This window comes from Camelus dromedarius, chromosome 2, assembly GCF_036321535.1.
Source record: "Camelus dromedarius isolate mCamDro1 chromosome 2, mCamDro1.pat, whole genome shotgun sequence".
In the NCBI taxonomy this organism is placed as follows: domain Eukaryota; kingdom Metazoa; phylum Chordata; class Mammalia; order Artiodactyla; family Camelidae; genus Camelus; species Camelus dromedarius.
This window is the reverse complement of record NC_087437.1, coordinates 29,892,663-29,917,839: the sequence shown is the minus strand read 5'-3', so window position 1 is coordinate 29,917,839 and position 25,177 is coordinate 29,892,663. Positions and strand designations below refer to the sequence as shown.

Here is a 25,177-nt window from a genome sequence, read left to right as displayed (position 1 = left end):
ACAAACCGGGTGTTATAACAAGTTATTATTCGTTAACCTCTGAGTACAACACAGTAATTGACTCCTTTTCTACTTACAGTATTACTGCTACTCCTGGGTCAGGTCTGATAGATTTGCACACCTTCATTCCTCCGAAGGCAAAGCTGGTTGGCTTGGCCGTCATTCTAGTACAGTGGTTCTGAACTGGGGGACATATGACAGAGTCTGGAGACCTTTTGGTTGTCACAACTGGGAAGGAGGTGCTATTAGCAAGTAGCAGGTAGAGGCCAGGGCTGCTACTAAAACATGCTACACAGCACGGGGCACCCCCACAACAAGAAGCCGTGAGGCCTCCGTAGTGCGGAGTTGAAAACTCTGCTCTAGAAGCATCCAGATAACCCACAAAGCCTCAAGCATCAAGAATTCACTTTCTCATCCAAAGTAGTCAAGGTGATCACATGGCCTTCTGATACCTGGTAGAACCATATCAAAACAGTGACTCAAAAGCAGCCGAGAGCTGCTTCGAACTTCTTTTTGATATTCTAAACAAGAGTGAAAGTTCCTCACCCAGAATACAGCTCACAGTCACTAGCCACGCTGCCAGTCCCAGCGCAGATACGCACACACCCTGTACAGCCAAGGCGGCGGCCACACACCCCGTCTGCCAGCATAAACCATCTCAGCATAAACCATCTGCCAGACTGGATCTGGGGAGGAGGCAGAGAAACAGTCCTCCCCAGCAGTCTCTCCCAGGAGCCGGGGAGCCTCCCTGAAACTGAAAACCACCGGAGCCCCAGCAGCTCAGCTCCCTGACTGAACCCTGGAATTCTAATTAGGCAGCAGGAGGTTGGATCGGTCCCACAGAGCTGGCACAGGTAGTTAGCTATCTTCTATGTGCACCTCGCAGCCAAGCCTACACTCTTGCCTTGCTCAGAGCCGCTGCAGCTCCCTCTGGCTGCCCCTGGCATGCGAAGCATTTGCAGTTGCCTCCTTGAAGCTACAATGTAAATACGGCTACGCATTCTGTACATTTTTACCCAAGCCTGTTTATCAAGCCTCTTGCTCTGCTTGTCACCCTGACCACATATTCACGTCATCAACAGCCTGAACTTCCAACGCTATTCTGAGAGTCAAGAGCACCTTAGAAATATGATGAGCTAACTAAGAAGGGCAAGAAAACCCTAGTTTTGGTAAAAGCAAAGTCAGGTACTCTGGGTTGCCCTCCTCACTGAAGCTGTATCTCTTTCTTTTATTAACAATACAAATTCAAACATACCTAAGGAAATAAATGTGGGGTAACCAGGAGTGCAACATTAAATACAAGACAAAATGTCCTGTACAGGGCAAAGTACAATGCTAAGCAGAGTAGCATATACCTTAATTGCAACTTTCAGAAGTCTACGTTTATTGTGTTTTATGCAAGGTCAAGAATAAAAGGCGTACCATACTGCTTTAAATACCCTTAATGTTTTCATCACCACAATCAAAGCTACATTTATATTTAAAACTGGCTTGGTACTATCAATATCTATTTTATCAAAAAAATCAAAAGTTTAATTAAAGCTTTTTGTCCACTGAGACAGAATGACTATTTCAACAGCTGGAAGATGTTAAAAGTCAAGAGTTCTGGCATTCGAAGAGTCATATATAATAACTCTCCCCGAAAAACAAAACATCGTGAAGAAAGCCAAAGAAACATACTATCTCATAGGAAACCAACAAAACATAAAAATACAAAAATCCTAATTCCCCTCCATCTTTATTTATAAAATGTACGTAGTTGCTTGAACTATTTAAACTACCCCAGGTAAGCGAAATTATTTCTTCTTGAAGTTACGGGAACACTATTTTCCTAAGTGTGAAGAATAACCACCAGCATCTTTACGAACTCATCCCCGTCACAGTACAGTTTTTCAGGGCAGACCGTACAACGTTCTCATTTCACCTCGACAGCAAGCAGCTGAAATCATTCATAATACAGTCTGATAAAAGGAGCAGAAGGAAAAGCTCACCGTCTGTTTCAATTCAGTTTGATTTCCAAGCTAAAATACCAGCAACCCAGAAGTAGAAATTAAATATTTCACAATAAAATTGGGTATTTATCTTACAGAGATTTGATAGAAGTCCGTTTCCATGATTCTCTGTACCTTGTCTAAACTGTACCCCATGAACTAACTACCCCCGCTCCTGTTATATGCTGGCAATTCGGCCCACTCTCATTGCCTTGATGTGACAATAACACACCCCAGATTTATATTTTCACTCAAAGTTCATATTCTAGGAAAGATGGACTATTTATGGAGGAACAGCAGGGAAGTATTTTATAATCCTGCGTATACCGAGTACAGTTAATAGAGAATGTTCCCTAGAGAAAGGCAGAGCTAAGGGGAGTGTGTGTGTATGTGCGTGTGTGTGCGTGTGTGTGTGTGTGTTCTGAGTGGGGACAGTCAGAACAAGCGCCATAAGAAAAGACTAGAACAGCCTTCCTCCTGGATGTTTCCCTACAGCTGGACATGACTACACAACCCAAAGTCTAAAGGAATAAACACTCTGCCAACCACGTGACTGATTTTACTCGCTGCGGAAGGGAGTACAGGCGTGTTGCTAACATCCTCCCGGTCACGGGGAGACTCCTTTGGACTCTTTTGGACCTTTAAGAGCAGTGGACTTTAAACGAAGCTACAAGAAGCACGAGAGCTGCGCACCAGCTTGTTCTTGACTGGAGCCACTTCCATCTGTTTCACACAAAGGTTCTGCAGCAGAAGAAGTTAGAAAACTGTTGACTGAGAGTAAAAAGACGCTTGGCTCCCCAGGGATGCCATGAGAATCCAACTACATAAACAGGTAAAATGCTTAGAAGAGAGGCCTGCCCACGGTGCAGGCTCAGCACAGGCTGGCTGGAGCGATGATGCCGGTGATGACCGGCGTCCTCGCGGCAGAGGAAATTGCAGAAAAATGAAGCACAGATACCACTATGATTCCATGTGCAGAAACCATACACCCAACCTCCAGAGCTCTTAAAGGATCGTCACCTCCAACAGGCATTAGAATCACAGAGCTTTAAACCTGGGTGGACAGTGGCAACACCACAAAAAGGCTTACCTCTTCTTCTTGGTGATGATGAGCACGTCGTTAAAGAGAAAGAAGTAGACCTGCTGTTTGGACGTCCTCTTTGAGAAAAGCACAGTGTCCTCTACGTAGGCTGTCAACTCACCCCTCTTTACCAGCCACCGGGAAGAGGAGACTAGAGGAAAAGGCTACAAAAAGAGAACCACTCAGTACCCAAAGCCCTTTTAGGATTATTCGAAGTAAAACATAAAACACACATTCATACAAATGATTCACATCATGGTGTGCGTCGCTGTTTCACGCAATAGTGTGTGTGATAGTGAGATTTAATCTAAAAAGGATGGTACCTTCTCCAAGAGAAAAATAAGCAAGAACTATTTGTTTTCCAATACAAAGTAACTATTAATATCAACCTGCCTACATGACAACTAAATTTCAATGAGCAACTATTGCTGGGTCAGCCAAAAATTATTTCCCTTCCATCGACCCTCAGCTGAAAAAGACTGATAAGGAGTCACTTAAAACTGAAAAGCCTCAACATGAAATCTGTTGGTAGCAACTGCAGTTATTTTAAATATCACAAATCAGAATCTAAGCATACAGGAAAACACACGTAACTGTAGTTAACAAGAGAAAAAAACAGTCTGCCTCGGCATCATGAACTAAAAAGACTTTATTCAAAAGGAAAAAAAAAACCCCTGGAAAAGTACATTTTGTCCGTTGATTAGCTGCTTAACCGTATTCTGGAGAACACCTGTTCTTAAGCTTATGCGGTTGTTTCCCCCACGGAAGTCCATCCCTGAAAGCACCGTGCCACTGGCCGTGACAATGAAGTTCTTCCAGAATAACCCATCCGAATCTCATAGAAAAGACTGTATTCAAGGAATTACATACTCTCTTTTCTTTCTACAAAGTCAACTGTTTCCAACTGGAAAACTCTCAAAACCTCAGAATAATCCTTACCCTTGAGAGCTCTTTTTTTTTTTTTCCAGTTACCAAAAATGCTTACTGCCAAAAATCTGACTTAAAAATGACATCCATAAAATGAGCAAAAGTTCTTGGACACACAAAAGATAACTGTAGTAAATGCGGTGGAACCAAATGCCATCCATTTCAGGGAGGAATGATTAAAAATAGCCAAAGGAAATTGAGGATATTACAGAGGAAATAAGAAGGCTAGGAAAGGATTTCATTTTTTTTTTTTTATTTACAAAGGATGTTTATAAGAAGGTTGCTCATCCATTAATACACTGTTTTTCTGAAGATTAACAAGGAAGATGTAAGATTATGGCTGACCTCAAAATTTCAGAACTGGCTATTAAAGGCGTTCATGTAGTTTGCAGCCCACAAATCTCAAATCAGACAATGGCAGAGACTTAAAAGGCGACTGTCAGACAGAGAGGTTGCTCAGATCACTCAGAAGGACTACAGCAGCATACACAAGAGTTCACCACAAAGAATCCGAGTCAGGCCAGGTCCTGCAGAAGGGCTGCAGTGACTGGGAACACAGTGCTGTCTCGCTACTGCATGTACCCCTGCAGGATGGACCAACGACAGTATTATGTACCTTCCACCCTATGACTGCTCTTAGTTTATGGGCTAGGGGAAGAAAGTTTTCTAAACTCTTGTTGTTTCTAAAATAGATTGATTTTTATGGGTGTCTCCTACTCCACTAGGCGAAAATAAATGTCTAATGAATATCTACAATTGACAGTGGCTTTCAATATGTCTATGCTTCTTTTGAAAACAAAAATCTGATGTTCAAATGTTTTTTGTTTCAGAGTTTATGGTTGAAAGATTAAAAGCATTCAGATTTTTTTTTAGAAGAAACTATAAAAATGACCAAAATAGAAAAAAATCACAACAGCTCCAAATGTTCCTAAGTGAATTCCCATAATTCAGAAGCTCTCAGACTAGAATCCAGGTGTAAATCAAAAACCAGTAAAGAAATTCATGAACAAAAATACATCCTTAAAGGAACTGATATAATCTCCTATGGAGAAAAGACTTTTCCATTCTTTTTGGTGTTACTTAGCATCCTGGAAAACCAGCCTCAGCATAAAATGTAACTAATTTTATGGGCCAGTGAGACTAGGAAGAGGTGCTGGAAAGCAAGTTTCTTCTCAACTGAGATAAGATTAATCATTAAGCCATTTTAAAGTATGCATACAATTCAGCAGCTTTTAGGGCATTCACAGTGTTGTGCAATGATCATCACTTCCTAATTCCAGCACATTTTCTTTATCTTAATAAGAAAGCTCATATTAAGTATTAAGCAGTCACGGTCCACTCTGCCTTCCCCCAAGGCCTAGGCAACCACTATTCTATTCCCTAACTCAATGGATTTGCCTGTTCTGGACAGTTCTTGCAAGTGGAATTCTACAACATGTGACCTTCTGAGTCTGATGTCCTTCACTCTGCATAACATTTTCAAGGTTCCTCCATGTAGCATGTATCAGAACCGTATTTCTTTTTATGGCTGCGTACTATTCTATCACATGGCTAGACCACATTTTATCACTTTACCAATTTTCTTGATGGACATTTGGGTTGTTTCCACTTTTTTGTCCATTATGAATAATGCTGCCATGAACATTCATGCACACGTTTTTATTTGAACAACAGTTTTCAGTAGTCTCAGAAGTGGAATTGCTGGGTGTTACATTAATTCTATGTTTAACTTTTTGAGGAACCACCAAACTGTCCTCTATGCTACAAAGACTTTTTAACACCTTAAAGTTCTTCATTTTGTCTGTTATACCTTAGATTTCTACTTGCTAGTAAGGCCCCCAGACACCAATCAGCAAACCCATCCACCAGCCAACACACCACCCCACTCAATCACACTTCATTTACCACTCGTGGAGTAGCCCCCAAATCCTCTACTCCTCTGTGTGCTAATTTACAAGGGCAAACTCTCCATTACAAGACAAAAACTAATTCTTCCCTAATCTGTGAGGTAACTTTTAGGGAGAACTGTAGCCTAGTGAGAAACAAAACAAAACAGAACAAAACACCCTTGGATTTGAGGCACAAACTAACCCCCCGTCTCTGATCTTAGTTCAGTGACCAACTTTTTCTGTACAACCCTCACTTCCTTTCTCCCCACCAGGCTTCTTGAATGGAAAGTGAAATCTGTTTAAACTATTTCACCCCCTCATTCGTTCTTCAACTCACTGCAACACGCCCACCATGCCTATGAAACTATTCCGATGAAATCACCTTTGCTGTGCAAAAGCTTGTAAGTTTAATTAAGTCCCATTTGTTTATTTTTGCTTTTATTTCTACTGCCTGGGTAGACTGCCCTAGAAGAACATTGCTAAGACTTATATCAGATGATGTTGTGTACTTATACAATGGAATACTACTCAGCTGTAAAAAAAAAAAAAAGAATAGAATAATGCCATTTGCAGCAACATGGATGGACCTAGAGATTGTCATTCTATGTGAAGTAAGCCAGAAAGAGAAAGAAAAATACCATATGATACCACTCATGTGGAATTTTAAAAAAAAGGAGACATAAATGAACTTATTTACAAAACAGAAACAGATTCACAGACATAGAGAACAAATTTATGGTTACCAGTGGAGGAGGAGGGTGGGAAGGGATAAATGGGGAGTTTGAGATTTGCAAATACTAACTACTATATATAAAATAGATAAAAAGTAAATTTCTTCTGTACAGCACAGGGAACTATATTCAATATCTTGTAGTAACCTATAATGAAAAAGAATATGAAAAGGAATATATGTAAGTATATGCATGTCTGAACTATTATGCTGTACACCAGAAATTGACACAACATTGTAAACTGACTATATTTCAATTAAAAAAAATAAAAAATTAAGCACCTGCGTGGCATTAACCATTTGTTTATTATGAATCAGGTATGGCCTATTCCAAGCCCTTTATGTCTATTAATTAATTTAAACTTTACAATAACTCCATGAGGTAAAGTATCATTATCTGCCCCATTTTACAGTTCAGAGAACTGAGAAATGAAAGTTAGGTAATGCCCAAGGTCATACAGCTAGTAAGTGGTGGAGCTACAACTGGAACTCAGGCAGGCTGCTTCCATAGTCCATGCGTTTAACTTACACTGGCCCCTGTGCCAATCCAGTGGACTCTTTCCAGCCCTCACATTAACCATGTGTCGCACATGACATTCTCCCAGAAACTTACAAACTTAAAAATGAGAAATACATGTAAATGTGTTTATGCATACATACATATATGTATTTTTATATATGTATATATCTCTAATATGTACACACACACACACACACACACACACACACACACAAGCTTTTACTCCCTTCAAGTGAGATAAAGACCAGCATTTTTGTACCATCATGGTGAGGAATGTGGACCCTGCATCAGTCGCAGGTCTCAGTCCAGGCTTCAATCCTTCTTGGTGTATGATTTTGAGTAAATAATTTAATATTTCTAGCACTGTATTCCTCAACTATAAAATGGGGAAACTATAATCTCTAAACTAGAAAACAATAAGATATTTCATGGGGTTCTTGTGAGAATTAAATGAAGTTATGTGAAAACAGCACATAGTAAATACTCGATAAATATTTTCATGGTATGTATGTGCTTGGACAAATCACTTCTTTGAACATCTATTTTCTCATTTTTAAAATGAACTGAATTAAAAATGTCCATTGTTATCCATAAAGTATTGTAGAAATAAGTCCTAAGATTTTAGTAATATTTCTAAGTGGTCTGAATTTAGTCCTTCATTATAAATCTAAACTTAGAATATTTTCCTTTAAGCTTTCACTTCTAATCACTGAACCAAGAGAAAACAAACAACCCAAAACTCATGAACTCGACTGATGTTAATCACTTATTTTTAAGAACCCTTAGGGTAAGCATTTTTCAACTACAAATTAATTTTGGTTCTAGAGAAATAGAGCTTTAAAAGGCTTCTTAAACCAAATGATCATCAGTGAAGAAGGAAAAAGAAAAATGGTTGGGGAAGGGATTTATCAACTTTGAAAAGGGAAATGGTTAGAGATTTATCATGTTTTAAAAGGAGGGGATAAAAAACTTCTGATGTGCAGATACACTTTCTAAAATAAAAGAGAAAGATAAGATACTTTCTGAAGGATGGGAAAAATGTGTTTTGAAACTGCTGTAAATTCTATACGAGGGCATTAGAACTTTTTAACTGTGTGTGTGTGTGTGTGTGTGTGTGTGTGTGTGTGTGTGTGTGTACGCTGATTTTAGCAAGTGCCCATTGTCTTCTGTTCTAAGAGTTATGGATTAGTTTCTGTAAACTGTTACAGTCAGGGGTTAGAATGGAAGCGTTTATGCTGATCAGCAAGTGAAGACATCTGGACCCTAGTCCTGATTCTGCCACCAATAGCCAAACTACCGTTAACAAGTAGTTATTCTCTGGGCTGCATTTTCCTCATTACAAAAAATAAAAGGGAATCGCTGTATTGCATCAGTGGTCCTTGAACTCTATGACGTGGTAGAGAGTTACATGCATAACACCATGAGCACTCTAATTCCACTGCACACATCAGACACACTTTTACCATGAAAAAAATATCAGTCAGTTTAAGGTGCTTAAAGACGAAACAGAATCGCACCCGTGAGCACTCACAGCCATTAAGAACTCAGCTGACCAAGACCTAGCCTCGCCATCAATTGTCACTTTCTTCTTTGTCCACCCTGTCATCTGCCCCTGCACAAGGCCAGATAGGCAGTAACAGGCAGCACGGACACAGAAAAGACCTGTGGGAGAAGCGCGAACCTGAAAAGAATGATCCACTATTAATCTTTTTTGCAAACTGGGAAAGCAGTGTCCTTATTGGATTTAGGAGAACACCCTGGCCCAGCTCGTGGGATACCACTGTTTCACAAGACACTTTGAGAATACTGAAGAAATTTCCTTTCCATTCTAAAATTCTATTATTCTTAACTGCCCTTTTCTCAAATTTGTTGTCTTCCTAGGGGGAAAAAAAAGTGCCCCTTACTCTGCAGCCTAGAGAAAGGGCACTTTATCGGGTATCAGCAGGGGCAGAACTGCCCAGAGGGAAGCATCTGCTGCTCCCTCTGCCAGCCTCTCTGTAATCAATTTATGGCCCTTCTTTGAAAAGCAAATTCCTCTCTGTGCTGTTGCCCTCAACTATCTCTCTATTCATGTAAGATTTAAGCAAGAGCGGTAATAAATCTGTTTATGGGGCAGTATGAGAGAATACCTTAATTTTGAATTCCAGCTGGGAGTTAATCGTGTACATCATTTCAGTCCTTTCCATCTTCCGGGCTCCTTCATTGCAGAGTCGAACCAACTGCAAGCACAGAATAATAAGGAGGGTTAAGGGGTGAAGGAGAGAAACCTCACTTTCAAATGCAGATCTCTCGCGGGAAGTAATTAGCCCTTTGGAAGCGCCAGAGACGCATTCCAGACAGTTAGAGAACGCACAGTTGCATACAGTTGAGACACTGTACCCAGTTACAAGTGCTGTCATCAGGATGTAAAGACAGAGGGAAAGAAATGTCTTGAGAATTTTCAGGGACACGCATCCTCTGCACATTATCACACACGCCCTCCACAGACACTAGGCAGGCTCCTCACATGTCCGGGTCTGCGTCCATTCTGTTCCTTTCCTCCTCGCCTCCACCCACAGCAACCTCACCACCCTCAGGGCGAGCTGCAAGTCTCTCCCCACTTCAGACTGGAGCAGCTGAAGGCAGACTACCAACTTCAAAGGCAAACTCTTAGCAGAAGGCTACGTGCAAAGGGTAAGACCAGTAACGGGGATCCCGGGAAGAGGGAAGACTTCTGGTGGAACTTGACGGTCAGTTCTTCAAGGATGGCCAAGCTGAGGGAAATTCAGTTCAATGAGAACTACTGAATTATCTGCAAACAGAATGCATCACAGTCCTTTGATGAGTACCTGTGGTATCATGGTTTATAATAAACAAAATATGTATTTTGTCTTTGTCCATGGTTTCTGGCACATAGCCCCTAAAAACCCTTGCAATTTCCTATACGAGAGCCATCAGGGCACCTTTGGCTATAATTGATTTTGTTACCAGTTCCTAAAATAGCTCCAGGGCATTAAAGTGAAATGGGTATCTTTTGTTATTCATAACAAGCCCCTTTCAACCACATCTGAGTTTATGTTAATGAGATGACTTTTGAAAAGCCGCAAAGGATGGGGCTGGTTGCTAGGGGAATCAACCAAGTGATGAGAGAGAAGGCTGGAACTTAAAGCAGTACCGCCAGACCTCCAGGGAGGGGAGAGGGGCTGGTGATCGACTTGATCTCTACTGGCTAGTGATTTAATAAATCATGCCTACGTAACAAAGCCTCCATAAATATTTTTGACCTTTGGATTTGGAGAGCTTCCGGGTTGATGAACAAGAGCACATGCTCGTGCTGGAGGGGTGCATCTCCAACTCCGTGTGGACAAACCCTCTGTGTGCTCAGAACCCTTCTGGACCTCACCCTGTCTCTTCATCTGGCTATTCATTCGTATCCTTTAATACCCTTAACTGCTAATCTAGTAAGTAAACTGTTTCCCAGAGTTCTGTGAGCCCCTCTAGCAAATTAATCAAACCCAAGGAGGGAGTCAAGAGAGACTCTGGTTGGGTCAGAAGCTCAGGTAAAAACCTGGACTTGTGATTAGTAACGGAAGTGAAGTTGAGGGACGTAGTCTTGTGGGACTGAGCCCTTAGCCTGTAGGATCTGATGCTACGTCCAGATGGAAAGAGAACTGACCTGAATACACCAAGACACCCAGCTGGTACCGCAGAAATGCTTGGTGTGCGGGAAGCCCCCGCACATCTGGTGACCAGAAGTGTCAGAAGTGAAGTGTTCTGTTGGGAGAGTGCTGAGAGCAGAGGAGACACATGGAGTTTCTCCTTTACACTGTACCTAACACCTACTTAGTTTACTGGCCTAAACCAAACAAACTTCGTATTTCCAAATTCTTATTAACTGAAAAATCTGTAAAAAATGTCCATAGCAAGGATCATTGGCCATAAAGACAAATGTGGTTGTTAAAAACAGAAGTGGGAAATTCTGATTAGACTTATTTCAATATTAAATATTATCTTTAATATTTTTAATATTTATGCTTTATTAGGTAATACATGCCTACTGTGAAAAAATGATGATACATAAGTAAATAAAACAGGCCATTAAAGGCTCTGACCTAATCCTGTTCTGTGGTCGTAACTGGAAGCAGGTTTTCCTTTGCTTATATGAACATATAAACACATATAATGTGTAAAAATTCTTCCTTTTTTTGTAAGTGGATCATTCAGTGCTTGTCTGTGACTCGATTTTTTTTATTTACCAATATTTCCCCTTATAAATATAACATTCACTGGGAAAAAAAGTTTATTTTGCACCTGGCATGTGTCAGGTACTAGGGTTGCTAGCACTTAAGAGATACAGAATCCCTGTCCTCATAAAAGGACGGACACAGTAATTACAGACTGAGATCTTAAGGGAAAACACAACAACAAAACATGGGGAGTCGGGGATGAGACGGGCGGGAGCCAGAGGTCTTTCCCGAGAGGTCACTGAAGCTGAACGCTGAAGGAAAAGAGGGAGTTAGCACCCAAATCAAAGGAATCAAGGGAGAACAGTGGTCCAGGCAGGCCGGGGTGAAAGCATGCAAGTTCTTACGGCCTGTGGATTATACCCTCAGTGCAAAGGGAAGCCACCAGCAGGCTTCAGCAGAGGAGTGATATGGCCCAATTTACGCTATGATCCCATGTGCTCTCCTCAAGGTATTTATTCAGTCCCTCAGTGATGAATCCTTAAACAGCTTTCAACTGCTTAACAGCTATTCCAGGTTTGCAGGGTATGCCCGTCTTCGGTTACAGCATATCTTTAGGTATGAACAGTCTGCAGAGTTCACTGATGCAGGGACTGATGACTCCCCCGATCAAAGCTAGGAGCTGGAAATATCCTGGCTGGGCTTACGGGCAACTTGCACGTAAAATATCCTAAAAAGATTAAGACTGAGCAGAACAAAATCCAATCTGGCAGCCATTGTTCAGGACATTTTTATGATTTCTCTCGAAGAATGTGTTCCTAGTTCCCAAATCTGTGCTCCCAGACTTGGTCTGCTCCCTAAGCTCTACATCCTACTACCTGGAGGGTGTCTCTTCTTGGCTGTCCCACAGCCACCTCAAACTCAGAAAGGGAATGACCAAACCTGCACACCACCTGCATCACCCCCCTCCCCGGCCCCACGTTCTCTCTGTCAGTAACCAATCCCAGCACCACCCACTTCCTTAAGCCAAAAAACCACCAGGTCCTCAGATGTCTCCCTCTCCTTTGTCCCCCACGTCCAAACGGTTCATAAAATCTCCTTAATGTCGCTATCCTGCCATCCATTCACAGTTTGCCCTGCCCCCCTGCACTCAGGCTCAAACCCCTCTCCCCTGATTATTGGTCTCCAAATTCCCTACCATCACTTCTGCCCTACCCTCCGCCGTCCTCCAAAGTAACACTCTCAGTCTTTCTAAGTTCAAATCTGATCATGAAACTCCTCAGCTTAAAATCCTGAAAAAGCCCCTCAAAGCAAGACCACTTAATTGATCCCTAAGCGCTCACTGATTTTATCCGGGGCCTCAGTCCTACCACATTTCTGGCCAAAGCACCACACTCTGTCCTGCCCCTCACAGTTTGCATGTGAGTTTCCGTCTGCCTGAACACCCTTCACCCTACTCTGTCCCACGACTCATTATTATCTTCCTGTCTTTCAGGGGACTCATCTTGGGTACGACCTCTCTAAAAAGACTGGAGAGCAGAGATGGTGAGATTTCAAATTTGTAAGCTCAGAACCCAGCTCAGCACCTAAGACGCAATGAACATTCAGCAAATGTTTCTGTGTAAACTGCCTTCAGAGATAACTTAACAAGTCAATTAAAAAAAGTGGGGGGTGGGGGAAAATTCCTTTATAGTTATCCCACCTTAAAATGAAAGAGAAAAATGGCATTATCAAGTTTGGGTTAGCATCTTTATTTCCTAAACTTCTAAAAACCAATTCCATGAGCCACCACTCCAGAAGGCATACTGAAAACAAGAAAGTTCCCAAGATGTCTTAAGCAATGAGATCATCAGTGGGCTCTATTTATTGACTATTTTGAAGGGACAAGCAGTAATTTGAATATGTGTGCTCGGGTGTATTTATTAAAATCAGTCTCAATATATTAAAGTTGTGCCTTCCTCCAGCATCTGTCAAAGCTTTATTAAATTTGGCTCACTGATTTTTTGTTTTAGGCCAAATGTACATGGCGGAAAAAAAGAGCTCCATCTCTCTCATGAAGAAATATAAATTTAAACAAAAAGACAGTATTTTCAATCTGTCATATAAAGATTAAAAGAATATTTGACGCTGGGGAGTGTGCAGTCAATAGACACTTAGAAATACTTCTGGTGGTGACAAACCCTGGGGAAACCCTTCTTGAAGGCACTTGGGGGCCTTTAAAACTTCCCTACCTTTTTTTCCCCAATAAACCCACTTCCAGAAACACATCGACAGAAATATCACACAAGCACAACCATTTATGTAAGGCAATATTCCAGGCAGCACTATTTGGAAGAGTAAATGAAATGGGTACCATGTGAATCCATGTTTAAGTGTACACTTACACCCTCTGCAAGGACTTGCAATAAAATGAGAATAGTCATTATCTTTAATAAGGTTACTGATACATTTTATTTTCTCTTGTTTAAATTTTTCTGTAATGGATACTTACTACTTTTTTAAAAAAACGTATTTTTTTCAACCTGAAGTGCATTCTTTCAGAGCACGACTTAGAGAGAAAAATAAAAAATTAATTCCTCTCTTCCACACTCCTCTCCCTTCACCATCGGTAACCATGGTTGAAAGTTTGATGTGTCTGAGTCTGGGACTCTCCCTATGAACCGATGACGTGCACATGAATATAAACACACTTCATTATCTAGATGTCATCACACTGTTCTGCAAATTCATGTTCTTCACTTAACAATACAGACTCGCAGACACAGTAAAACAATCTTATGGTTACCGGAGGAGAAAAGGGGTGAGAAGGGATGAATTTGGGAGTTCAAGATTTGCAAATACTAACCACTGTACATAAAAATAGATTAAAAAAACAAATTTCTTCTGTTTAGCACAGGGAGTTATTATATTATTACAATCTTTCAATAACTTTTAAGGAAAAAGAATAGGAAAACAAACATATGTATGTATATGCATGACTGGGACATTATGCTGTAAACCAGAGACTGACACACTGTAACTGACCACAGTTTAAAAAAAAAAATATGTATATATATATATCTTAGAGATCTTTTCATGCTAATACATCTATATCTACCTCTTCGTAAACAGCTGAAGCAATAAGTTACAGGAAAAGATCAGAGAGAACTTGGCGATGAGAAGGAAAGCTTGTAACTTAATACTATCTCCAAATACAAGCAGAATTTTTATGAGGTGAGAGTTAAAGCAGTTATTCTCTTTCCATAGGAGAGTAAACAGAAGAACACAGCAGGGAAGATGTCATTGGCATAAGACACCATCTCTTGTCCACCACTCCTTATAAACCAGACACCACTTTGCACAAGCTGAACTATCAGATTCCCTGGAAATTTCCCTCCCCCTGGGTCCGCCCCAGCATGTGAGCAGAAAATCAGGAAGCAAACACGTTTCAGTTAATAGAAACATCTCTCGTTTTTCACTTGTTTGACTAGGTCAATAAGTTTCCAAAAGTCCCAAATTCACTAAGTTGTCACCATCATTTCAGCATCACATTTGAGCCATTTCACCGAAATATTATTCACACTATGCAAAGAAATTTCATTAGCATCCTAATTACCAAAAAGGATATTACTCATTTTTTCTAAGAATGAATAATTATCTAGACAGACTTGCCCAAGGGCCTTAAGTGCAGTCTGGTTCTAAAAACTGGGGCCTCAACACACAAAGTTTCACTCCCTAAAATAAATACTAGGAACTCTCAATTTCCTTCATTTCAGATCAAACAAACAAGTGAAATTTTGCATTTTGATTGTGAATCATAAATGCTATATATACACAATCTTTCTGTTACAAATACAGAATCTATAAAACCCCATCTGGAGGGCAGGGTATAGCTCAGTGGTAGAGCATGTGCTTAGCATGAATGAGGTCCCAGGTTCACTCCCCAGTATCTCTATCAAAAAATAAATAAATAAAAATAAATAAACCTAATTACCCCCCCCCCCAAAAAAAAACCCATCAGTACATTCACAAATGAAGAAGGTGAATCCCTGAGCTAGCTATTTTGATGAACTCAGTTCCCTGGAACGCTAGGAGACTGGGGAATAATTCTGATATTCACGACCCCTGCTTAAGAGAGAGAAAGAGATGCTGCCCTATGGAGACAAAAAAGTGTCACTGGGACGCACTTCCTCACAGAGGGTCCTTCATAAAGTACGCGTCAAGCTAAGGCAGTTACAGTGCATTTTTGCGGCCTTACCTAAAAGCACCAGTGTCCAATCAAGTGGACCAGGGATGTCTGAAGGGACATAGCATTCTCCTGTCACTGGGACGTGAAATTCTCAAAAAAATTAAGTATCATTGCCAGTCCAACTCAACAACCAACTCCTACTACCTTCCTCCTTTCTCTTCTCTGTGAATTCTTTTCCAGCTTCTCAGAAACAACCAAACAAACTTTGACACACTCTCTTTCATGTCCGAGGCTCAAACTTCTCTCCTAAAGACCCTCCCCTCCCCAAAAGGATTTGGGGTCCTGGAGAAGAGACCCAGAGGCAGTAGGACCTTAGATAACGTCACACCTGTTGGGCTAAGTTTCTTCACTTAGTGTTTCCTAAAGTGAGATATGCAGACTGCTGATGGAGCAGGCGATGCATTTAACAGGTTGACAGATTGCTATGGGTTTGAGTGTTTGTATCCACCCCAAAATACATGTTGAAATCTTAACCCCCAAAGTTGATGGTATTAGGAAGTGGGGACTTCGGGAGGTGCTCAAAGCCGTGAGGATGGAGCCCTCACTAATGGGACTAGTGCTTTACCCTTGCTCCCTTCAGCTGCGTGAGGCTACAAGGGGAAATCTGCAACGTGGCAGGAAGAGGGTGCTCAGCTGACCGTGGTGGCACCTTGATCTTGGACTTCCAGCCTCCAGGACGGTGAGGAATAAATTTCTGTTGTTTATAAGCCACCCCATTTGTGGTGCGGTGTTTGGCTCTAGCAGCCCAAATGAACCAAGATGCAGACAAACTTATTTTTAATATAAAAATGTATGTTAGAAAAATAAACAACTAGCTCATAAAACCCATGACTTTGTATTTATGATTGGCAAGGATGAGGATAAGTAAAATAGTCCATTTAAAGTTGCTTAAAAGAAACAGTACTTTTCACAGTAAAGTGGTACAAAGACATCCCAAACTCAGAGGTGGTAGGTACGCACCTTCGAGATGTTTAGGAAGCGCCTGGTGCGATCATCAGCTTTGCTCCCCTGGGCCTGGCCCTGTCTCCAGTTCCAGTCTCTCCACTGACCTCCTGACCCGGGTATCCTCTAGGGATCTCAGTTACAACACATCCAAAGTGGAGCCATCAGCTTCCCCCTGTGCATCTACTCCAGAGATAAATAAGCGTATCCATCTGGCCACCCAAGCCAGAAACTTTCTGCCTTGAATTCTGTCCACATATATGCCCATCCAGATGATCTCCAGGCCCACCTCCCCAGAGTTGCAGCTTTGCTTCCCTCCATCTTACTATCGCATCAGCGTAGACCACTGGCATCTCTGGCCTGACCAATTATACAGGCCTCGTAACTGCGCCCTAGCCCCACGGCCATCCTCACAGCTTCCACATCACCCCAGGACAAGGTCCACAGCCCCCTAACTCGGCTCCTTAGTGCACTCTCTCCTGGACTGGGCTCTAGTCACGTTAACAACAGTCCAGCTCTCCCAATTCTACCAGCGCGTTTCTGCCTCTGGGTCTCTACGAACACCTGAGACCCTCTTCCCCCCGTCCCGGGCCCACGGCTACTCTTGCTGCAGGTTTCAACTGCAGTTACTATGTCCTTCTCTTTCATGTCACTCACCATCCTTTACTGTAATTCTTATTTAATGTCTGCCTTCCCCTGCACACGGCGCATTCCATGAGGGCTGTAACCACATCCGTCTTATTCATCCCCATATTTTCAGGGGCTGGCACTGCAGTTGATACTTAATAAATATTTGGTGAATGAGAGAATAAATAAACAGCTATTCAGACACCAAAAGAAAATAAGATATCTAAAGGCCCTTAAGCCAAGACTACCTGAAATGGTAAAAATGCCAATTTCATTTGAGTACAGCAAACATTATTTTGTTTTTTCAGCCACCTAAGGAATGGTGTGCAAACAGCTGTGAGAAGCTACCAGTTTTCAGCATCAAACCCGGGTATGTTCTCTTCAGAGGTGTATGAGTGGTTCACAGTTACCTTGCCTACTTCCTTCAAGGCCCTTTTGCAGACTTCATACTTTGGAGAGTCCTTAGGTGTCTTTTGACAGATGGTCTGCAATAAAGTAAAAGAAGAGCAAAGTCAATTGATTTGTTGTACTAAGTAAAATAAAACCAATGCCCAGCCATATACTTTAGCAAGCATAACAACACTGAACACAGTATTACGGATGAGTATAAATATGACATTAAAATCCAATTACAGAATTAGGAAATAGTCTTTTTAAATGAAGGGGTTCCACGTAAATCCAGGAGATGGTTAAATAAGAGGAGAGACTTCACAAGTGGGTAAACTTGGTTTCAAATCCTGTATCTGTTCCTTACTAGCTATGTGACCTCGGGCAAACCACCTACCCCGCCTCTATAAGCCTCAGTTTCCTCATCAGTAAAATTAGGGTAATGCCAACAATGTCACAAGGCTGTTGCAAGGGTTCAATGGTAATGCATGCAAAGTTCTTTATGAGTGCCTGGCATATAGTAGGCCCTCAATGAATGACAAAATTACTTTAATTACCACCATCATCATCATTATTACTAGAGGTTATTATATTTGTAGATGATATGATATGAATAAAAAGATCAAGAAAAATGGCTACTGGGTTTTCTTTTGATATGTTTATAGTGCAGTTTTTCTGATGGTAAAATTGAGTTCAAAGAGGGCCAAATGAAGGTATATCCAATTATAACTTTTTTTAAATTTTTCTTTTTTTTTTTTTTTTTTTGGAGGGAGAGGGAGGTAATTAGGTTTATTTATTTATTCAGCTTTAGAGGAGGTACTGGGGATTGAACCCAGGACCTCATGCATGCTAAGCATGCGCTCTACCACTTGAGATATACCCTCCCCCAATTACGTATAACTTTTGAAACTACACCCACTCAAAGCCAAGAGAACCATTTCAATTGTTAACAATGTTCACCTCCATAGACAAATTTCACTAAATCTCCAAATGAAGTAAAACTGAAGGAGACCATGTTTTAAGTACATTTAGATTCTGCCTGAGTGGCCAGATTCGCACACATGGGAAACAGACTAGGGCAGCAGGCATCAAGCAGAGGTAGAAGGGGCTGGGAACTAGCAAACCACTGGTACCGTAAATGCAGACGAGCACCAGCCTATCGATCCAAAAGTCAGGTGTCAGGATTGTTACGTGTGACAGGAGACTCACAGAGTGTACCATCAGTGAGTTTATACTGATGGTTCTCAAAATTTTTTGACCATGACCCACTGTAAGAAATACATTTACACTGCAACCAGTACACATGCACACAAAAACGAAACAAGTTTTTAATGAAATACTATTTAACCACATTACGAACTGTGTACATATCATATACCACTCATTCTACACTATTTCACTTTTTTAAAACACAGCTCACGATTCAAAAATCAATTTCATGGGTATGAAAGGAGTTTGGGAAAATACTCACTCTTGTCTGAGGGCAGGCATCCTGAGTCCACAGTGTCTTTGCACATTTTAATTTTTATGTAAAATTTTGCACATAATGAATTTTCTAGGGAGAATGGCTGCAGCTTGACTCACAAGCTCAGAAAGGTCTCTGACCCCAAAAAGTTGACAGCCCCCTAGGTCATCACAGCATAAACCTCCAACATGGTACACAGACACATACGTGAGATTTTGCGAGTCCTGATCTAGCTAAGCGATTTCCTCAAAACTAAAAAGGGAGAGACTATATAAAAGGCTGAGTGATCATAGCACATACAGATTCAAAGGAAACACAGTGAAAACATGTTCTCAGAAGAAGAAAAAGAAAGAACCGTGAAAATTCAGAACTTTACAAGAAATGCTACATTTAGAAAGCAACCATTTCTTGTAAAAAAAATAGTTAAAGTTTGAATTAGTATTTCCCTATGTGGATGGAAGCTTCACTATTTGTACAAATGTCTTTGAAGTTACACGAAATAAACTTTACAGCCAAAACTTTGCTTTTATAACCTGGCTGCATTCTATTCTTAGACATGATAAAATATCGATTAAAAAAATAAATCAGGGCTAGATTTTCAAAATGGCAAGTTTCCCAGTACTAGGAGAGAAGTTCCTAAATTACAGGTGAGGGACAAGGAAGGGTGTAAAGGTAGTAGACTGAGGTGAACCTGGAGCAGCAGGTGCTGTGAATTCTGAAATGATCACCAAAACTCCCCCAAACCCTACAGCAGAGCCAACCAAGTGACCATGATCACACGATTTTACTCATTTCAAAATTTCACTGTTTCTTTAGAGTATCTCTTCGAATTTATAATGGAAGATGGAAAAAAATTCATTTTGTAAACTTACTCAATCATAATTTTTTGCTGTATTTTTTATCCTATGTTTTGATTTGTAAAAATCAAGTATGTTTAAAATGACATTATATTAACATTATGATCCAATTTTAAAGTAGAACTATGCCAAAATATTTTCACTTGACCAAAAAGACACTCTCTGAGCTACCATATGACCCAACATTTCCATTTCTGAGCATGTATCCAGAAAAGACAAAAACTCTAATTTGAAAAGACATATGCACCCTAATGTTCAGAGAAGCACTATTTAGAATAGCCAAGATATGGAAACAACCCAAATACCCATCAACAGATGACTACTTTAAGAAGATGTGATATAGATATACAATGAAACATTACTCAGACATAAAAACGAATGAAACACTGCCATTTGCAGCAACATGGATGGACCTAGAGATTATTATACTAAGTGAGGTAAGCCAGACAGAGAAAGACAAATACTATATGATATCACTTAAATGTGGAATCTGAAAAAATTAATACAAATGAATCTATGTACAAAATAGAAACAGACTGACAGACATAGAAAACAAACTTATGGTTACCAAAGGGGAAAGGGAGGCGAGGGAGGGATAAGTTAGGAGTTTGGGATTAATAGATACAAACTACTATACATAAAACAGATAAGCAACAAGGTTTACTGTATAACACAGGGAACAATATCCAATATCTTGTAATAAACTATAATGGAAAAGAATCTGAAAATATACACACACACATATATATAACTGAATCACTTTGCTGTACACCTGAAACTAACACAACATTGTAAATCAACAATACTTCAATTGAAAAAAAAGTCACTCTTTGGCCCACTAGCTGGATGGCAGGGGTTATGTCAGCCGCCCCATCCCTCATGGCGGCCAGTGCAGGTCCAGCCCAGGCAGTGTGCAGCTCTCCTGACCCCCCGCCTGGCTGTCCTCTCAACTGTGTCTCCCACCAGGCAGTCTCTCGTCTTCTCCCAGCCACGTCTCTATTCTAAATCAAATACTCGTTTTCTTCATGAACGTTCTGTAACATAAGAAGGATGCCAGACTTCCTCACTCATTTTGAGCAACGCAAAATAAGGCAAGTGGATGCCTGGTGATGCTGAAGAGGGTCTCCTTCCCGTGTGAAGAGGAAGCACCTCAGCATCTTGGGACATTACAGGAAAAGGATTTTAGTGATCAACCAGAGGAAACTGAGGCCCAAAGAGGCTAAGTTCTTGCCCAAGGTCACACGCATAGTGGCTCAGGCAGAAAAGGAATCCAGGACTCTTGACTTCTACAAGTCAATATTGTTCCCATTTCAAAAAATGTTGAGTAAGTGGCAGAAGTAATCTAACTTCTTTAGAGCGACCACAAAAGCCTAAATTGAAGACAATTTCCAAACATACCAGTGAGACACAAGTAGGGTTTTCTAACCGAACAGCACCTTCTCACTTAATTGGGGGAATTTTATGGAAGAGATATAATTTAAGTGGAATAAGAATAATTTTCTTAATCAGATTTCTGGCAGCACAGCTATCCCCAGAGAAAAGAGACACCAGATCACATCTTACGTCCATCAGCAGGGGAAGGCGGGTCACCCTCTGCATGGGGAGAATGAGAAAAGAGATCATGGGTAAGTTCCTACAGTCTTCATGGGACTCGATTCGGGACAAAACTTCCTTAAAAGATGGGTTGGTGGCTCTGAGGAAAAAGAAAGAAAGAAAAAAACTTCAAAACACTTCCTCTTCAAGTTAAAAAGCAAATAAAAATGTATTATAAAATATTGTGATAAATTCATGTGTTATCAATGATTTTTAAATATATAAACAATGTGAACACACGATGACGTAGGTAGACAAGGACGGCTTGTCCACCTTTTATAGTCAAGACTGAATATAAGACGAGTTTAGGGTACCAATCTGAACAGTAAGATGGAAATGTGTGAGCTAGAAATTTTTAGAAGTAGAAAGTAAACAAATGAAGAAGTAATGGTATCTTAACGGTGAATGTGTATATTATAAATTATTATACAGACTAGATCTCATATCTGATCATCTACAAACATTTCATTAAAAAAGACAGCAAATATGTTTTAAGCCACTTCTCCAGCTCTAGATAATAATCTAAGAAAGAAATGTCAAAATGAATTTACTTACTAGGAGGCTTTTGGACTCTTTCAAAGCTTCTAAGACAGAAAACCTTTTGACCATGTTGGTCAGAACATTCCTCCTCTCCCAGTGACATTAGAACAGTGATAATACTGCCACAATATTTGTATGGAATTGTAAGATACACCGGCACAAAGGATCTCATGTGGAACCACCCATGTAACTTTTAAGGAAGGCTGAGGGGATTCCAGTAAGAATGGAGCCTCAGAAAAGTCCCCAACTTGCCAAATAACAGGCCTAGTATTCGGTAAAGACAGAAGTCAAACTAAGGTCTTCCGACTTTCAGCAGGAGACCTGAGACTGCATCTCTCACCTCACTTCACCCCAAGGGCAAGGTGGAGGTAGAGTCCCCGTGCGACCTGCAAGGAGAAGGTGGGGAGGGGATGGCCCTGGGCTCTGTAATCCCACGATGGGGGGCAGGGGAGGGCCAAGAAGCAGGGTATAGTGGCAACTGTAACTTTAAAAAAACAAACAAACAAACAAACAAACTTTGAAACTTAGATGGTTTCCTTCAAGGCTGCTAGAAATAAATTAGGAAATACCCAGAATAGCAAATTAAAAGAAAGCACATAAAAATGTTTTCAATTTCACTTTCTCAAATTGAGGAGTTTTAAAGTTTCCTTTCCTGCTGGCTTTGAAAAGATGCTTAGGAAGTTGGGGTGAAAAAAATCAAATTCCAACCCAGCTGCATATTTAAATCACTTAGGTCCCAGGTACCCTCCTCCCCTCAACCCCTCACCCGCAAAGATTCTGATGAAATAGTCTGGGACAGATCCTGGGCATTGTTTGTTTGTTTCGATTCCCTAGAGTTTCCAAAGTGTAGCTGAAATTCACCGCCTTAAACTTAAACTCACATCAACTGCAACAAAGCTCATGAAAACACAACTGCTAATTTCCATGTGAAAGCTCAAATGATGGTATCATTGAGCCAACCGAAATAAAGCCTTTATTTCTTAAGAGTCACAAAATGTGCAGCAGTACCTATTCACATTTTTTTTCAATCCTGCAAAACAAAATGAAATTTAGCTCTAATTGAAGGCTTTTCTTTCTTCAAGGCATATATGTAACTTGGATTTTCTAACAGTTACAGAGTAATAACCTGTACATCAGGTGTTCCCATCCTGGGCAGGGAGTTAGAGAAAGTGACGGGTCTGATTCTCCACCTCTCTCCCACGCAAGGGGTATCGGACAATGTCTGGAGACATTTTTGGTCACCATAACTGGGATGAGGTGGTGCCACCAGCATCTAGTGGGCAGAGGCCAGGGATGCTGTCAAACACGCTACAACGCACAGGGCAGCCCCCGTAATAAAGACTTGTCCAGCCCCAAATCGATACGGCTTCATACGAATCATCTCATCTGGGCTGGGCAGCTGTGGGTTTTCCACCCTGCTTATACTAGATTTTGATGAGGGTGTGGAGAGGGAAGGGGCATAATCAGCCCTTCTCTCCAACTAGGGGGCTGTTTCTCCCAGCAGTCCTGAAGTAACGATCGTCAGCCCCGACCCCTCCATGGGGTCTCACGTGTGCATTGAAGCTGACCTGGGGTGCATGCTATGGTCCCTCATGGTGGGGTGAGGGGGGGACGAGAATGTTAACAGCCAGTGAGCCCCCAGACTGAGTTTACAGCAAATGCACAACTGTACTGCAGAACAAATAGCTCCTTGTGATCAACAAGGGCCCCGAAAATAAAACAATATAGATATTACTGAACCACTGTTGACTCTTTTAAGGACAGAGATGGTATATATATCACACCAAAACTCTCAGTAACCTAAAGACAACAACAGGAAAAGGTGTGGAGGGAAATTTAAAGCTTAATTCTGTTTTGTTTTGTAATTAAAGCCTTGAAGAATTAAAAAAAACAAACTGCCTTCCTCTAGAATTTCCCTGCTCACCTCACCCTTCATGACCCCTCAGGGAAATCAGCAATTCCTATAAACAACCGCACAGAGTTGTCGCTGGAGTGGACAAGATCAGAACACGAGAGGAAACTCTGGACCCCAGGCACTAGCTCAGCCTACTCAACTCTCTTGGCCTCAGGCAGACTACTTGATGGCCAGCTAACTGCTTAGAAAACAACCTTCTCAAAGTCCGAGATTTGCAGATATTAACTACTGTATATAAAATAGATAAACAACAAGCTTATTCTGTAAAGCACAGGGAACTATATTCAATATCTTGTAGTAACCCGTGATGAAAAAGAATATGAAAAGGAATATATGTATGTACAGGTATGACTGAAACTTTATGCTGTACACCAGAAATTGACACAACATTGTAAACTGACTGTACTTCAATAAAAAAATAATAACAATAATTATAAGGATTAAGTTTGAAATGATGATCATTCCCCGGTGTCTTGCAGTAATTTAAAAAAAAACAAAAACAACAATAAACTATGATTTCATAATTGCTTTAGAGACAAAATTATCTACAAACTAGATTTTTCTACTCAAACACCCTTACCCTGAAAGCAATCCTTTCTCCCTGAGAAATAGACCATCAGGAGGCATTTCTAATATAATTTAAGAAATTGATTAATTTCAATCAATGTGATCTAGCTAAAACAAAGTTAGATAATTAAAACTAATATTCAATGTTGCTTACAACAATTTTTGTAATGTCCGCTGTTGGTAGACTTCATTTGTGCAGTATTTCACGTACGGGTCAAATGTGGATGCTGTGTGTTTTTCCACAATGTCACTTATGTCATCTATGAAGATATTATTCTGATGTCTTGCTTCCAACTCTGTGAAGAATCTGAAAATACAAAGAAACGCATTTACACTTTCTTCTGTATGCTCTAATAGACAACAGATTATCCTCATGTAATGATATTAAACAGGGCTTGAAAATATCAACAGTACATAGTACCGACTCAGAAAGATAACAAGAAAAAAACTACAAAGAGTCTAAATTTAAATCTATCATATTAACACCTTATTACTTCATATGGTTGGCTTAAAACATTGATAATCCAGGGCATTTCTGTGCTTTCAGGTATATTTTAGAATGTACAGATTTCACTATTTCTCAAGAATTCCCTAAATACTAGGGAGGGCAGGATTCATGCTTATGTATTTTATTGTATTGAAAAGCATGAGTGCCTACGTAAGTACCTAAAAAACAAGTCTGAAATAAACCTAATTCTATGTGTCCAGTCTCTCAAAAAAAAAAAAATCATATTATTTTAAATCTAATACAATGC

The 25,177-nt window shown here is 40.6% G+C and overlaps 1 protein-coding gene across 3 annotated transcripts in view; it reads right to left on the bottom strand.

The window, feature by feature from the left end:
• ARHGEF26 (Rho guanine nucleotide exchange factor 26) overlaps positions 1-25,177 on the bottom strand; it is a 117,565-nt gene that overhangs the window by 27,642 nt on the left and 64,746 nt on the right. For all 3 annotated transcript variants that reach the window (XM_010986550.3, XM_010986559.3, XM_031449537.2), the window contains 5 exons: positions 24,577-24,729; positions 21,371-21,500; positions 17,509-17,583; positions 9,268-9,357; positions 3,082-3,236 (listed from right to left, as the gene is read on the bottom strand). In XM_010986550.3, coding sequence (XP_010984852.1) covers positions 3,082-3,236; positions 9,268-9,357; positions 17,509-17,583; positions 21,371-21,500; positions 24,577-24,729 — 603 coding nt within the window. The remainder of the gene's footprint in view (positions 1-3,081; positions 3,237-9,267; positions 9,358-17,508; positions 17,584-21,370; positions 21,501-24,576; positions 24,730-25,177) is intronic.